Source organism: Saimiri boliviensis, chromosome 4 (assembly GCF_048565385.1).
Source record: "Saimiri boliviensis isolate mSaiBol1 chromosome 4, mSaiBol1.pri, whole genome shotgun sequence".
In the NCBI taxonomy this organism is placed as follows: domain Eukaryota; kingdom Metazoa; phylum Chordata; class Mammalia; order Primates; family Cebidae; genus Saimiri; species Saimiri boliviensis.
The window spans coordinates 163675186-163692803 of record NC_133452.1 but is presented as its reverse complement, the minus strand read 5'-3'; the positions used below and the strand labels follow the sequence as shown (position 1 = coordinate 163692803).

Genomic DNA, 17618 nt, shown 5'->3' with positions numbered 1-17618 from the left:
TGCCATCCAGTCATATCTCCCCACTGTATGTCCATGTTCTCTAGTCATATTAGATTAGTCTTTATTACTCAAAGAAGCCAAGGCTGGCCACGCCTTAGTGCCTTTGATGACTCTCTTCTATGTTCCTGAATGGACCTTGCCCTTTTTTCTGCATGGCAGTTAGTGACACCCTTTTCCAAATCCGACTCAAACATTCTTCTCCTTGGGAAACTTTTCTCACCCTCTTCTCCCTCCAGTCAGAACCATACGCTCAACCCAGTAGTTCACATCAACTTTTGTGTATATATATATCTATATATATCTATATCTATATATATCTATATATATATATATATAGATATCTGCTATAGCAACAGCTTTGTTTCACACTTAAGATTTTCTGAAAGTATCTGGTTTATTTGTCCATTTTATCACACATAAACTCCTTGAAACATTACCTAATTTTTCCAGGCCAGAAACAGCAGCTGTCACATGTGCGTGCTCAGTAGCACTTGTTTAACGTGGATGACATTTAAGATCTTAAGTATACTGGCATTGCAAGCATAAACCAAGTACTTTCACAATATATTTTTTCTTAATAAACTACCTAATTTAATTTTATATTATTCTGTTTAGGACTTCTGCATCTACTCTAGTGGTTGAGATTAGCTTCAGGTTGTCTTGCATTTCCTTCATCTAGTTTTGATTTCATGGTAACACTAGCTCATAGAATTACATAGAAGATGCTATTTTTCTATGCTTTGAATTGGTTTAGAAAACCTAGAAAGTTTTTTGTTTTTTTTTTTTTAAGTTTCTGGAAGAAATATAAGGTGTCTCATAAAGAATGTATCATCAGAGAACTGTATTCAAAAGTTGTTGGAAGTAATCTATTCTCTGTGTAGTCATGTTATCAATACAAAATACAATTTGTTTCATTCATTTCAGTTTGCTTTCAGTGTCAGAGTTTGCTTATTTTCCTTGTGATTTAAGTTTATGTCTTGAATCTCTAAATCATTAACATGGTTTAAATTGTTCCTCCTCTTTACAAAAAAGTAGTCCTCGGCCGGGCGCGGTGGCTCACGCCTGTAATCCCAGCACTTTGGGAGGCCGAGGCGGGTGGATCACGAGGTCAAGAGATCGAGACCATCCTGGTCAACATGGTGAAACCCCGTCTCTACTAAAAATACAAAAAATTAGCTGGGCATGGTGGCGCGTGCCTGTAATCCCAGCTACTCAGGAGGCTGAGGCAGGAGAATTGCCTGAACCCAGGAGGCGGAGGTTGCGGTGAGCCGAGATCGCGCCATTGCACTCCAGCCTGGGTAACAAGAGCGAAACTCCGTCTAAAAAAAAAAAAAAAAAAAGTAGTCCTTAAAAAAAATACAGTTTTTTCACCTTTAAAAAAAAAAACAAAAAAACTTCAAATATATCATGGAGATTTCTGTAGCAACACATGAAGATGATTCTCATTCATTTTCATGGCTTCCCAGGTGTTCTGCTGTGAGTCTGTTCTAGACATTACTCAGCTTTTCCCCTGTGGATAGACCTTAACATTATTTCCAATTTTTTATATTAGAAATAATTTGCATGTACAACCTTGTATATCTTTGTTGCTTCATATATGTGGATTTTCAGGGTAGATTATTAGAATTCCTAGGTCCATGGTTAAGGCATATGTTATTTTGATAGGTTTTACTAAATTCCCCACAAAATTTATACTTTATGTTTTTACTTTATTATTTTTTGAGAAATGGGGTTTCCCTCTGTTGCCCAGTGCAGTGGCAGGATCACAGCTAACTGCAGCCTTGAACTCCTGGGCTGAAGGGATTCTGCCACCTCAGTCTCTTGAGTAGTGTGTAGTTTTTCTATTTTCAGTAAAGTAGTGTGAGTAGTTTTTCTATTTTCAGTAAAGACAGTTGTGTGCCACCATACCCAGCTAATTTCCTACCATATGTGTTATATCATTGTACACTTCCACCAGCAGCTGTATGAGTGAGCCTATTTCTCTTCCAGCCTTGGCCTCCCAGATAACTAGGATTACAGGCACATGCCACCAAACCGAGCTATTTTTTTTTTTTAAACAGCAGTTCAGTATGTTCAGCAGGCTGGTCCTCAACTCCTGATCTAAAGCCATCCTCCCTCCTTGACTTCCCTAAGTGATAGGATTATAGGCATGAGTCACCATATCCCAGTAGGTTTCAATTTCATAACAAAAGTTTCCTGCCCAGGTTCCTAGTCAGGCCCACTTACGCAAATAAAGAATTTAAATCTTCACTTAGTTATGATTGGTCAATGTAACTGAGTTCTGATTAGTCAATACAGTCAAGCCCTGATACAGCTGAACTCTGATTGGCTACGAGAGCTAAACACTGATTGGTTGGCTTCCAAGCCAAGAAGTCTGTCAGATGATTCTTTCAGTCTTGGGAGTGGTTTCAGAGAGGCTGTGGCTACAGTTTTATCTCGGCATCAACAATGACTGGTTTGGCCTGATTATAGAAAGGGAGGTTTGTAATAGTTTTATAACAGTTTTCTGAGAACACAGAGTACTTGAACACTCCCTCACCCAGCTATGGCCCTTTGATTCTGTTTGAAGTTTAAGAGCCTCAGTTTGTTACAGGTAGTCCATTTTGTGTGTTGGCCAAGTGCATATTTCAACAATGTGATATTTTGAATACTTTTTTGTTGTTTTTGAGACAGAGTCTCACTCTGTTGTGGCATGATCTCCACTCACTGCAACCTCTCCCTCCCAGGTTCAAAGGATTCTCATGCCTCAGCCACTCGAGTAGCTGGGATTACAGGAGTGCACAACCATGCTGGGCTAATTGTTTTAATTTTGTATTTTTGTACTTTTGTTGTTCTTGTTGTTGAGACAGTCATGCCCTGTCACCCAGAATGGAGTGCAGTGGCATGATTTGGACTCATGGCAACATCCACCTTCTGGGTTCAAGCAATTCTCCGGCCTCAGCCTCCCCAGTAGCTGGGATTACAAGCACCCATCACCACACCCAGTTAGTTTTTCTATTTTCAGTAAAGGCAGGATTTCACCATGTTGGCCAGGCTGGTCTCATACTCCTGACCTTAGATGATCCACCTGCCTCAGCCTCCTAAAGTGCTGGAATTACAGGTGTGAGCCACAGTGCCCAGCCATATTTTGTATACTTTAACAATGTGATATTTTGATACATGCATTCAATGTGCAATTATCAAATTAGGGTAATTAGGATATCCATCACCTCAAATGTTGATCATTTCTCTGTGTCGGGAACATTACAAATATTCTAGCTATTTTGAAGTATATAATAAGCGATTGTTAACTATAGTCACCCTACTGTGGTATCAAACACTAGAACTTATTCCTTCTGTTTTCTACCCTTTAACCAATCTCACTTAATTCCCCACCACCTCCCCAATGTAGGAAATGAAAATAAATGAAAGGTTCCTTTTCAAAGCTTTCCTCTTAGTTCATTATGAATAAATAACAGTTTCTTCAAAGGTTAATTTACTTTAAAGCTTTTGCTAATAACCTAAGCAGCTGTTAGTCATAATAAACAAATAAGTGCATCCCGTTTTCTTAGTTCTTGTACTTTAACCTAGATATTTGCCCTGACATGCCTGGACAAGCCCAGGCAAGTCTTAGGTCCTAGCTTATTCTCCTTCCTTATTTGGAAATGTTTTTGTTTCTCTAAGCATTCCTCAAGTTACTTCCTCTTTCCTTTATTCTCTTCTGCCTTTACTTGTTCAGAAAATTTCCAAGTTTTAGAAAAGTTCCAACTTTTTAGCCAATCTGGTCAAGCATAGAATGTGAGGTCCCATTTTGGCCGATGGAAACTGGACACAGCAGTAGGGCAATTGCATCAGGTTATGAAAGTTATAAATGTCCCTGTCTCCTTGTTCAGGTGTGCTCTCATGGCAAGACTGCTGGCGAGTTTCACCCTTCCCGCAAGAAGGAAACTAGACTTGCTGAGTCATCCATTGTCTCGATGTGGATTTTTCCTGACGTTACAAACCCATTTCCAACACCAACCTTTCACAGTCGCTGGTAAATATAATTTTACTTTCTATGTCCATGAGATCAACTTTTTTAACTCCCACATATGACTGATAACGTGATATTTTTGTATGTCTGTCTCATTTCACTTAACATCCTTCTGGTTCATCCATGTTGTTGCTAATGACTGGACTTCCTTTTTTAAGGCTGAACAGTATTTCACTGTGTATATATAGTGCATTTTTAAAATCCAGTCATGCACTGATGGACACTTAGGTTTATTCCATATCTTGGCTATTGTGAGTAATGCTATAATTAACATGGAAGTGCAGATATCTTATATATTTTCTTAATGTGTTAGAATTGAGATTCATTTTTTGAGCCATTTCATTTGCAGAATTATCTTTATAAAAATCTGAGAATAAACTCACTTTTCTGCGAAAGGAGCTCATTAATAACATCAGTATCTTGCATCAATATAGTCCATTCTTTGGTGGTTAAATTTTTTGCAACTTGTATTTTCTTGTAATTTTAAACCATCCCCATGGTTATTTATTCTTTTCCTAATGAAGTGAGAAGTTCAATATAACTGTTTTAATCCAACAAATTTTATATATATATAAATCAATAATTTCTAATATTTGAGAAACCCAAAATTTTTTTTAAAAATGACTTTGTAGATGCTTAACATTGTTATGCCTTGTTATAAACATCCAGGTGTATTGTCTGTTTTTTGCATTGTCTGGAGAATGTGGCTCATACATTAGTTTTCCAAGTAACTGAGGTTTAGGATCATTGTCTTCCCTTATGTCAGTCAGTTCCTGCTCTAGCCTGTGACTTTACATTTCTCTTCATAAAATTTTAATTTATTTGTATAATGTTATTTGATCCCAAATTTCTCCATGTCTGGCTTTTTTACATAGTAACTAATGGATATGAGTTATACTGTCACCTCATAGCTAAAAGGGACTGGTTTTCTTTAACTTTTTGCTTTGAAATAATTGTAGATTCACAGGAAGTAGCAAGGCTAGTATACAGAGGTGCCCTGTATCCTTCATTAATTTTATCCCAATGGCCATATGTTAATTACTATAGCACAATATGAAAACCAGGCATGTGACATTGGTACAATGTGTGAATAGTTCCATGTAATTTTATCATGTGTAGATTTGTGTAACCATCACCACAGTCAAAGTACAGAACAATTCCAACATCACAAAGGTCTCCTTAATGTTATACCTTGATAACCACATCTCATGCTATCCCTGCCACCTCACTATCCCAAACCCCTGGCAACCATTAAATTATTCTTCATCCCTGTGACTTTATTTTGAAATGTTATCTAAACGAAAGCATACAGTATGAAATCTTTTGATATTTGCTTTATTTTTACTCAACTTCCTGGGAGTCCATTTTACTTGTTCTGTTTACCAATAGTTTATCTTTTTGGTTGCTGAGTAATATTTCAGGTTATAAATATACCACAGTGTGTTTAAACATTCATTCATTAAAGAACATTTTAATGTTGCTAAGGTTTAACTATTAAAAAACAATCTGCTATGGATATATCCATAAAGATTTTTGTGTGACTATAACATTGTAGACTGAAGGTTTGTGTCCCTTAGTTCATTTGCTCCTGTCTCCTCAATTCATATGTTGAAATTCTAACTTCCTATGTGATGGTATTAAGAGGTGGAGTTTTGGGAATGTGATTATGTCATAAGTGTAGAGCCCTCACGAATGAGATTAGTGCCCTACGGAAAGAGAATCCAGAAAGCTTGTTTTCTATCTCTCTTCCCTGTTTGCCACATGAAGATAAAAGAAGGCTATCCACAACCAGGAAGAATGCTGTCACCAGTGACCAGATCGGCCAGCCCCCGATCTTAGACTTCCCAGACTTCAGATCTGTGAAAAATACTTTTATTTAAGTCACTCACTCTATAGCATTTTTGTTGTAGCAGCCCAAACTGACTAAAGCACATACATTTTCATTTCTTTGAATGAATGTTCCACAGCGGGTGTGGGAAGTAAAAAATTTCCTCTTTAAAGTTTTCTTTCTTGTTAAAGAATAAGAGCGTTAAAGAATAAGAATTCTTGTTAAAGAACAACTTTGTTAAGCCCTATCCTACGTAGCTGTTAGACATGCCATGGTTATAGGCACATAGTACATTCTCTGTACTTGTTAACCAAAGTATCTGGGCTGGACATGCTCACAGGCATGTCCCAGCTCTCCACTGCTTTTACCTGCTTAGAAAAGTTTTAAGATTGTGAGGTCTGGCTCCAGCCACTGGAGATCAGACACAGCAGTAAGGACAACCCCAAATGCATAGCAGATAAATTTGTGTGTTTTCCTTTGTTCACTGTACTCTTATTGGCAAGATGGCTAGTAAGAGTACCCTTCCTACAGTCCAGGAAGTAAAAATTGTGTTGCTGAAAGCGCCTTTGTCTCAATGCTAATTTTTCTTTGCAGCATCAAGCAGCTATTTCTAACAGTGGGAATACTATATCATGTAGTAAGTATATGTTTTGATTTTTCACAGCAAAATATTTCCCAAGGTGATCTGTCCATTTTATAGTTTTACCAGCGCTGTATGGGAGATCAAATTTTTCCATATTCATGCCATTATTTGATGTTAACAACTTTTTTTTTAGCTGCCCAATAGGTGTGTAGTGATATCTCATCCTAGTCTTAATTTATACTTTCCTAATAAGCATTAATGTTAAACATCTCCTCATGTGTTTGTCTTTTTTATCTCCTTGGTGGTGAAATGTCTCTTCATGAATATTGTCCATTTTTTACTGAGATAATTTGGTTTTTTACTGTTGAGATTTGAAAATTCTTTATATTAATGTAAATCAAGTATTTTGTCAAATATATGGTTGGCAAATGTATTCTGTAAGTCTGCAGCTTGTCTTTTTTGCTTCATGGAGACTTTCACAAAACAAAACCTTTTACTTTTTTTTCTTTTCCAGATTGTTTTGATTTCACATCTAAGAACTTTTTGTATACTTCTAGAATCAAGACTTTTCTCCTAGATATTTTTTCTAAAAGGTTTATAGTTTTACATTTTTCATGTTTAAATTTATCATCTATATGACTTAATTTTGTGCAAGGTGTAAGGTTTAAGTAAAGATACATATTTTTGTGCATCAGCTATTGCAAAAGCATCTTTCCTTCATTAAATTGCTTTTTAATCTTTGTCGAAACTCAGTTGATCATACTTGTGTAGAGCTATCTGTGTGTTCTCTCTTCTGTTCCATTCATCTATCCTGTTATTACTACACAGTATTGATTACTATATTATATAATAAGTACTGAATTTAGTTACAGTGATCCCTACTACTTTCTTCTTTTTCAAAATTATTTTTAGATATTCTAGTTCCTTTATCTGGCACTTTTTAAAAAGATTTCTTGTGATTTTTCACGTAAACAATCATGTCATGTCATGTCATCTGTGAATATAGGGAGTTTTATTTTCTCTCAGATCCCTATGCCTTTATTTTTCTTGCCTTATTGTACTAGCAAGTACTTCCAATATACAGTTGAATTTAATTGTGAGTGAACATTTTGCCTTTCTCCTGATCTTAGATACTAATCTAGAGTCTGAGTAGAATCTGTATGGCTAGGATTAACGAGAATCAGAAGAAACATGTTAGAAATAAGACACTTTATGTAATGTAGGACTTATGTTTCTCTGAAGTAACAAGGGTAGAGAAGACTCTTTTGAAGGAATTCCTCATTTTGCTATCATAATTTTAAAGGGAGAAACTGTCAGTGACCTGTAACATTGTTATATTTCATTGGAAGGCAGTAACATATTTCCAGAATCACATTATTTGGGTGCCATATGATGGGCATGTATTACTGGTTGTAATAGCAGTTTTAACCACCCAATGAGTTATTTTTGCCTGCTGCCCAGATAAAGCCAATTTATCAATACAAGGAAATTGCAACAGAGAAACTATTTAATACATGTAAAGTAGGCTAGAAGGGAAACCAGAATTTTATTATTACTCTGGTCTAACCTCCCTGAAAATTTGGAGGCTAGGGTTTTTCAAAGGTAGTTTGGCAAGCAGGGGTCTAGGGAATGGGTGCAGCTGATTGGCTGACGATACAATCATAGAGGTGGGGAAAATGGTCTTCCTGAAGCTGAGTCCACTTCTGAGTGGTAGCCATAGGACCAGCTGAGTTGGGTCATGGGTCTGGTGGGGACATCCAGTCATGCAAAATCCTGAAAAGACATCTCAAAAAGCTAATCTTAGATTCTACACTAATGACATTATTCACAAATTTGAGAAGTTGTATATCTTGTCACCTATAGAATAATGGCTGGTAATGGAATAATGCTTTAACTACAAATTCAGACCCTTCTCATCCTTCTAATCTGGTAGGCTTTCATTAGTTTTACAAAGGTGGTTTAGTTTCTTGGGAAGGGCTATTATAATTTAAATTATAAACTAAATTTCTCCCAAAGTTAGCTTGGCCTATACCCAGAAATGACCCAGGGCAGCTTGGAGGTTATTAGGTAAGATCTAACAAGATCTAGCAAGATAAAATTGGTTAGGTCAGATTTCTTCCACTGTCATAATTTTCTCACTGTTGTAATTTTTGCAAAGCTGATTTCATAATGAGTTTAGCTGGATCTTGTAATTCTGTACAACTTAAGATGGAAAAGATAATAAGGATTAATTTTATTTTTACTGTATAGAAAGACCTTGAGAACAAATTTAGTTAAATATGTCCAGTTATGATAAATTTCAGGATTTCAAAAGAATCGTAGTATAACAGAAGAAACAGAATCAGACCTGCCCATCCCACTGGTTTGATATGGGTTCTTAACAACAGAAGGAAAGAATGGGTTAATGACCTCATGGAAGGGGGTTAAAATGTTCTGAGGACTCAAAAATCTTCTCAAAGTACCAGCCATACCCCTTGTTTGGCTTTAAGTTTGTCTTTTAATTCCTTTACAGTATTAGAGGAAAAAGAAAAATTCCATCTTTTAGCTTAATTTCATGCTTCTTCCTTATCTCCATTTATCCCTTATGGCACACCCTTAAGAACAATGCCATTTAATCTCATCAAAAAGAGTACTGGGATATGGGGCCATGGTTAAAGACCAAACACATTTAATTGACTATGATTTTGAGATGGGGTTTTTGTTGTGTCAAGTTGAAAATTTTTGCTTAGATTTGTCAGACAGGTGTGCTTACAAAAGAAACTCACTATTGAGATAAATTAAGGGGGAAAGAGTGGGGCCGATTAACAGTTCTCTTCTGGGATAACCGTAGACTAGAAAAAAATGCTGCTGAGACTGAAATCCTCAAGAGTGTGGAATCTAAGATACACAGACATTCCTCCTACCACCCCACCCCACCACCTTTTTCAACAGCCACAGAAATATTTATTCCAATGTCACCTTTATTTTTTAAAGTGCTCCAAGAGCAAAAGATTCAGCCACTGCCAGCTCTGGATTAACTTTCTAAAATTTTCTGTTTGTCCTGCATCCCTATTAATGTGTCTCTTCAATCCCCAGGTCTGAAAATATCAGGGAAGATTCTTACTGGCTCAGCTTGGGTGGTGCTCCCACCCTTTGAACCAATCATGGTACTCCAGTGAGTGCAGTTCCTTTATTGACTAAACCTGAGTCCTGAATGGACTGCCCTGATTGATCTTTTCCATCATCCCAATCTTGTTCGGAAAAACAAATCAGGAACCATTTGTGAAATAGAAAACACAAGAAAACCACAGAACACAACACAGTAATTCAGAAAGTAATCTCAGAATGCTTCCATGACAGCCTATTGTTCTTGGAAACTTTTGTTTTAGCTCTTGGTATATGCATGTTTCCCTAACTGTGACTTTGGTCATGCAATAAAAGATATTTCTTAATGTTTGTTGTAGTAAAAAAAAAAAAAAAAAGTGAAAAAGCTTTTAGCTCTGCTGTACAGTTTGGGTACTTAAATTCTGTCAGCCGGGCGTGGTGGCTCAAGCCTGTAATCCCAGCACTTTGGGAGGCCGAGGCGGGTGGATCACAAGGTCGAGAGATCGAGACCATCCTGGTCAACATGGTGAAACCCCGTCTCTACTAAAAATACAAAAAATTAGCTGGGCATGGTGGTGCGTGCCTGTAATCCCAGCTACTCAGGAGGCTGGGGCAGGAGAATTGCTTGAACCCAGGAGGCGGAGGTTGCGGTGAGCCGAGATCGCGCCATTGCACTCCAGCCTGGGTAACAAGAGCGAAACTCCGTCTCAAAAAAAAAAAAAAAAAAAAAAAAAATTCTGTCAATGCTGATGTTTCCAGATTAGGCGTTTGTAATATGTTACAGCAGTAAGACGGTTCCCTTGTTTGATCTTTTGCAGAACAGACTGCAGTAGAGCCTGATTGCTCACTTAATCCCTCTGCTCCTCATTCACCCACTTTAGAGAGTAATCAGATGTACTTATTTCCCTTCTGGGCTTTAACACCAAGTACTATGTGTCCTTCCTCACTCTCAATTTCATTTGTCTTTTATCCCCCTACATTCCCCTCCTTTCCACAGTATAATCACAGTAGAATATTGTCATTTCCTTTAGTAAATGTTTACTATGGCTTTCTGAATTTGCAAATTAAAAACAGCTAACACTCACCAAAAATGTTCTGTTTTACTTATTAAAATCCCTTCTCATATAATACAGTTTTCATGAACTGAGGATGACAGATTAATGCCATCATTTTGAATAAGCTGCAAGTACTATATTGAACATAAATGAGTTACTGAAATGATATGTTTTGAAACTTAATCATAGTTCCGTCTCTGAAAGGGTGGATGGCTTTGAGCAGAACTGTTGATTTCCAATGTAATTATTTCTCAGTTAATTGTGGCATTACCCTGCAGACATTACTTACACTTGATTTTATTTTCTTTCTACTAGTGTAAGAGAATCTTTTTAATATCCTGCCCCCCACTTTATTTTTGAGATGGAGTCTCGCTCTGTCACCAGGCTAGAGTGCAGTGGCACAATCTCAGCTCACTGCATCCTCCACTTCCCCAGTTCAAGTGATTCTCCTGCTTCAGCCACTTGAGTAGTTGGGACTAGAGGAAAACACCACCACACCCAGCTAATTTTTGTATTTTTAGTAGAGACAGTGTTTCACCATGCTGGCCAGGATGGTCTCCATCTACTGACCTTGTGATCCGCCCTCCTTGGCTTCCCCAATTGCTGGGATTACAGGTGCGAGACACCATGCCCAGCCTTTAATACACTTTTTAAAGATTTGTCTAATCATCAAGAACTTTTTCAAGATTTGTCTAATCATCAAGAACATTAGTAAATAACAGTGATTTTAAAAGTCCTCTAACAGTAACTACTAGTATTCCACTAAGAAGCAAAGATTATCCATCAAAACATATTAACAGGCCGGGCACGGTGGCTCAAACCTGTAATCCCAGCACTTTGGGAGGCCGAGGAGGGTGGATCACGAGGTCGAGAGATCGAGACCATCCTGGTCAACATGGTGAAACCCCGTCTCTACTAAAAATACAAAAAATTAGCTGGGCATGGTGGTACGTGCCTGTAATCCCAGCTACTCAGGAGGCTGAGGCATGAGAATTGCCTGAACCCAGGAGGTGGAGGTTGCGGTGAGCCGAGATCACGCCATTGCACTCCAGCCTGGGTAACAAGAACGAAAACTCCGTCTCAAAAAAAAAAACAAACAAACAAACAAACAAAAACATATTAACAAATGCCTTTTAAACATCTACTCTGTTTCAGATTTATTTTTCCTTTAGTCAATAGGTTTGCTTCTTACTCCACTCATAGATGGATCCTGGTTTATCGTTGTTGACGTTTTAATTGGCTACCAGAGCTGGTTGTTCATATTTAATGGAAGATGTGTGTATACTTACCTATAACTGAGAATGTGCTGAACTTAGTAGCATAAGTGGGTGCTGAATAATGAGAACATGGACACAGGGAGGGGAACATCACACACCAGAGCCTGCCGAGGGGTGGGGAGGGTAGGGGAGGAATAGCAGGGGGCGGGGATTGGAAAAGGATAACATTAGGAGAAACACCTAATGTATGACAGGGGACGGGTGCAGCAAACCACCACAGCACGTGTATACCTATATAACAAACATGCACGTTCTGCACATGTACCCCAGAACTTAACACATAAAATTTATAAAGAATATGTTTTCTTAAATATTAAAAAAAGATTTCTGTAATAATTTGAAACCATTTCATTAGCTATAGAGTTATCCTTTTCTTAAATGTTTAAAAAGAAGCTGATATTTGAAGATGTTAGCTCACTGGTGACCTCTTTCTTTTTCCTCCATTTATCTTAGTACTCACTGTTTTCTAGGTTTAAATTAAGCACTTTGTTTTTACAGAAACTCTTACACTTTTTCAATATTTTCAAATATGTTAACATAGGTTTTTTTAAACTATGTCCTTGAAACCTTAAAACAATCCCTAGATATTTCTATTTAAATTAAGTTCCCAGGAAGTTTAATAATTGTTTTCAACAAATGGCTCTTCTATCTATTTAATTCTATAGGTTTAGGTAATAATTTTCTGGACACAAGCATTATGAGGAAAATAATTTTTGGCTGGAGGAAGAGGCTCACACTTGTAATCCCAGCACTTTGGGAGCCCCAGGCAGGCAAATCACCTGAGATCAGGAGTTCGAGATCAGCCTGACCAACATGGTGAAACCCCATCTCTACCAAAAATACAAAATTAGCCAGGTGTGGTGGCAGGCACCTGTAATCCCAGCTACTTGGGAGGCTGAGGCAGGAGAATCACTTGAACCTGAGAGGTGGAGGTTGCAGTGAGCCAAGAAGGCGCCATTGCACAAAAATGAAACTCCATCTTAAAAAAAAATTTTTTTTAACTTTGTGGATTTTAAAGGGATTTTTGTAGCTATAAATTTGCAGATTTTGGTTTTGCTTTGTGTTTGGAGAATTTTCCTAAGTTCATTTTTGTACTGTAATTTTGTATTTGGCTGCTTTACTATTTTTTGTTGTACTGTGGGTATGTACCAACAGGGAGTATACTAAAGGAGCAACAGGATATTTTCACTCATTTTCAGTGGTTAGAATTCAGTGCCTACTACGTACTTCTGAATAATTGATGAAAGAAAGCTGCCTTGACACAGCACTCTATTTCACCATCAAAAGGATATGAGGCCAGGTGCGGCGACTCATGCCTGTTATCCCAGCACTTTGGGACCCCAAGGCAGGCAGATCACCTGAGATCAGGAGTTCAAAACCAGCCTGGCCAACATGGTGAAACCCCGTCTCTACTGAAAATACAAAAATTCGCCGGGTGTGGTGGTGTGCACCTGTAATCCCAGCTACTTGGGAGGCTGAGGCAGGAGAATTACTTGAACCAAGGAGACAGAAGTTGCAGTGAGCCGAGATTATGCCACTGCACTTCAGCCTGGGTGACAGGGCAAGACTCTGACACACACACACACACACACACACGCACACACACACACACACACACACGGTATTAGGCTTTGGTTTGAGATATAACCCACATACTAAAATATTAATATTTATATCTTTATACTCACAAACTTAAGTATTTATATCATAGTGTGTCCTTTATATTCCAAACCAAAGCCTAATTATAGGTTTGTATCTTAGTGTGTGAGTTATAAACCTTATAAATATAAACTTTAATATAGGATATTAAGCACTTTAACATAAATAAGGTATCAAGTAACTGTATGTACCTTTTATCATGGCTACGGTCTTCTTCACATACAACCATCCTAGAATTCCGGGAAGGAAATTCTTTGGTAGAAGAAAACATGTAGCCTAGGAATATGTTTAGATATGCCCATTCCTTGACTGATCTCATTACAGGTATGCTCTCCCAGCAAGAGTCGTGCTGAAAGCTTCTTCCTTTGCTTCTTTTACTCGAATTCGACATCCTAACTAAAATACAACCCCTGAAATAAGATTTTCCATCTTCACATTATTTTTCTCAGGAATTACATAGGTTTTCACAATAATGTCCTAATTTGTTCATTTTCCCAAGAAAGATGGCATTTCCCCTTCCAGGAACCTGCTAAGATGATTGCCCTGCCTGCCTGAAGTAGGTGCTGAAACAATTCCACCCAAAAACATCAAGTTCCGCGTCAAATACTACCAAGCATTAAAGCAAACTACTTTTGATACTCTAATAACCAGAATTGTTTAGGAAAGCTGTAGTCAATTAAGTTTATTGTTGGAGAAACAGCATTTTGTAATCCTTCTGTAAACTAGCTCTTTCTCAGAAATTGAGTGGCTCTGAAAAGAGCCTTTGATTTCAGCTTTGGGTTTTTTTGTTTTTTTTCTTCTATACATTAGACATTCAAACCACTCACTGGCCTTTACAACTTGCATAGATACTCACACTGGTCTTTGTGGTAGTGGCTTCCAACCTTCTGGGACAGCAGCACAGCCTGGATGTTGAGCAAGACGCCACCCTAAGCCGTTGTCACTCGGCCCAGAAGCTGGTTGAGCTCCTAGTCGTTACGGATGACCAGCTGAGGATGGCGAGGGACGATGAGGGTCTTCTTGTGGAGGACCGTGTTGCCTGACAACGCTAGGATGCCGGCGGCCAGATACTCCAGTACCGCTGCTGGGTACGCCTGCGCGCGGGCCCCAACCCATGGTTGCCCTCTCTGAGCAGCCGGTGGACCACGCCCACAGGAAACTGTAGGCCCTCTCTGAATGAACGGGATTGTGCTCCAGCGCGTGACTTTCCCTCCAGCTTCCCTCGTCTAAGACATAGCTCAAAAATAAAACTTAGAAGGGAAAAAGCCGTTAAAACGTCCTCAACGTATTTCTAGTCTGATGGCAGATTGTGGCTTATTATCTGATTGATTGGCGGATAGCCCTCTATCCAATCAGAGAACCTTACCGCTATGGCCTTATTTAGGTACACACTCTATTATCCAATCAGATGTTGGATGCAAATGACGCAGGTTGAGGCCGTGCCTATAAATACCACACTTCGCTCCTGTCAAACGTCAGTTACTGGCCTACCATAGAACTTGTAGAATAAACATGCCAGACTTTACTTCAGAGAGCACTACCATTTCCAAAACGGGCTTCAAGAAGGCAGTGGCTAAAACTCAAAATGAGGCAGGCAAAAAGCGCAAGAAAAGCCGCAAAGGCAACTATTCTATTTACATCTACAAGGTGCTGAAGCAGGTTCACCCCCACACTGAAATCTCTTCCAAGGCTATCAGTATTATGAATTCTTTTGTTACTGACAATTTTGAGCGCATTGCCAACGAGGCTTCCCGCCTGGCGCATTATGACAAGTGCTCAACCATCACCTCCAGGGAGATCCAGATGGCCGTGCGCCTGCTGCTGCCCGGGTAACTAGCCAAACACGCAGTGTTAGAGGGCACCAAGGCCGTCACCAAGTGCACCAGCTCCAAGTAAAACATGACCTAACCAGCAGATGAGCTCCACAAACCAAAGGCTCTTTTAAGAGCCACTGTGGGCCGGGCGCGGTGGCTCAAGCCTGTAATCCCAGCACTTTGGGAGGCCGAGGTGGGTGGATCACGAGGTCAAGAGATCGAGACCATCCTGGTCAACATGGTGAAACCCCGTCTCTACTAAAAAAAATACAAAACATTAGCTGGGCATGGTGGCGCGTGCCTGTAATCCCAGCTACTCGGGAGGTTGAGGCAGGAGAATTGCCTAAACCCAGGAGGCGGAGGTTGTACTGAGCCGAGATTGCGCCATTGCACTCCAGCCTGGGTAACGAGTGAAACTCCATCTCAAAAAAAAAAAAAAAAAAAAAAAAGAGGCACTGTGAAGTTTCTAATAGGGCTGTAGGCTGTTTTATGAGTATGCCTCATTGCCAGACTGATAGATTAGGCAAACACCATTGTCTTTAACTCTAAACTTAGCATTAACTATCTGCAGCAGTTTTGGTGAAAGCTAGTCTCACAGCTGAAGCAATTCAAAGGGAGCTCCCATAATCCTGGGTTCATAGGGATATTCTTCCTGTGGACACTGCTATGGGGAAATAAAGCTTGCCATTTTGTCTACAACATTTTCTGTTTCAAACCCTGTATCATGACCGTAAAAGAGGCCTGGAGCTCCCCACTTAGGGAAGTCTGGCGTTGAGCAATAGGCTGTTTGCTTTCTCTTGGCTTTGGCCATAATGTGTGCCTAACATCCACCAAGTTCAGGTGGATCTGTCTCAGCACCTTGTAGATGTAAACGGAATAGCTTTCTTTGCAGCATCTCGTGCTTTTCAGGCTCCTTTTCTCACATATCATAAAAAAGTGATCAAGCTAACTGCCCTTGAACTGCCAGGATTTGAGTTCCAAAGCCCAAGGCTTCTGCATCTCTTGTGAACTCCAGAAGAGTTAACTGTTTTATTCAATGTAACAGTTCTTATCTTGCTTAGCCACTTAAGAATTCTCTCCCCAGGGATTTCCAGTCAATCCCAACAGAAGTATTTCTGAACTGTGTTCCATATATCCATGAGTACCACCCTATTCACATGGTTGTCCAAGCCCAAAATGTATTTTTTCCCTGGTAGTCTAACCTTCATCCACTTCAATCTCTCATGATATGGTAATTTTACTTCCTACATGTTTCTGTTGTCTGATTATTCACTATCTTCACTGCTACCATTTGCGTCTGCATACTCATGATGTCTCCCCTGGATTACAGTTTCTAATCAGTATTGCTGCACTTAATCTTGCCTCCCTAAAATTCACTGTCCACCCAACTATTTTCATTTTTTAAATTGACAAATAAAAATTATGTGCTGTGTACAACATGTTTTGAAATATGTATACATTCTCGAATGGTTCAATCAATCTAATTAACATATGCATTACCCCACATACTTGTTATGAAAACACTTAAAATCTATGCTTTATAATTTTCAAGGATACAATATATTGTCACCAACTATAATCACCATGTTGTACAATAGAGTTCTTGAACTTACTCCTCCTAAGTGAAATTTCATAACCTTTGACCAGTATCATCCCACTAATCCCCAACTGCAGCCCCGGGTAACCAACACTCTGCACTCTACTTCTAAGAGTTCAACTTTTTAAAATTCCACTTATTAGATCATACAGTATTTGTCTTTCTGTGCCTCACTCATTTCACTTAACCTCCAGGTTCATTCATGTTCCTGCAAATGGCAGGATTCCTTTTCTTTTGTAAGACTGAATAGTCTTCTATTATGCATATACGCCACATTTCTTTATCCATTCATCTGCTGATGGACATTTAGATTCTTTCTATATCTTGTCTATTAAGAAGAATTCTGCAATTAATATGAGAGTAGAGATACCTCTTTGAGAAACAGATTTTATTTTCTTTCAATATATACCTAGTAGGATTGCTGGATTATATGGTAGTTCTATTTTTAATTTTTTGAGGAAATTTTGTACTGTTTTCCATAATGTATGCACTAAAATTGACCATTTTCTATCTTATTTGAAGCACAAATATTACTGTGTCACACATTTTAAAAAATATTTTGAAAACTCTTTCAATCTGTTATTTTATTAATAGTACTAAATTTATATTTTATTGAATGCATTTAGAAATTTATATTAATGGGCTGGTCATGGTGGCTGACACCTATAATCCAAGCACTTTGGAGGCCGAGGCAGGTGGATCACCTGAG

General features: G+C 38.6%; 1 protein-coding gene across 1 annotated transcript; it reads left to right on the top strand.

The window, feature by feature from the left end:
- Positions 1 to 14338: 14338 nt before the first annotated feature.
- LOC101029771 (histone H2B type 1-A-like) lies at positions 14339 to 15331 on the top strand. Its single transcript, XM_039462691.2, has one exon. It carries the CDS (start codon positions 15011 to 15013, stop codon positions 15329 to 15331), a length of 321 nt encoding a protein of 106 aa, XP_039318625.1. The 5' UTR covers positions 14339 to 15010.
- The last annotated feature ends 2287 nt before the right edge of the window (positions 15332 to 17618 follow it).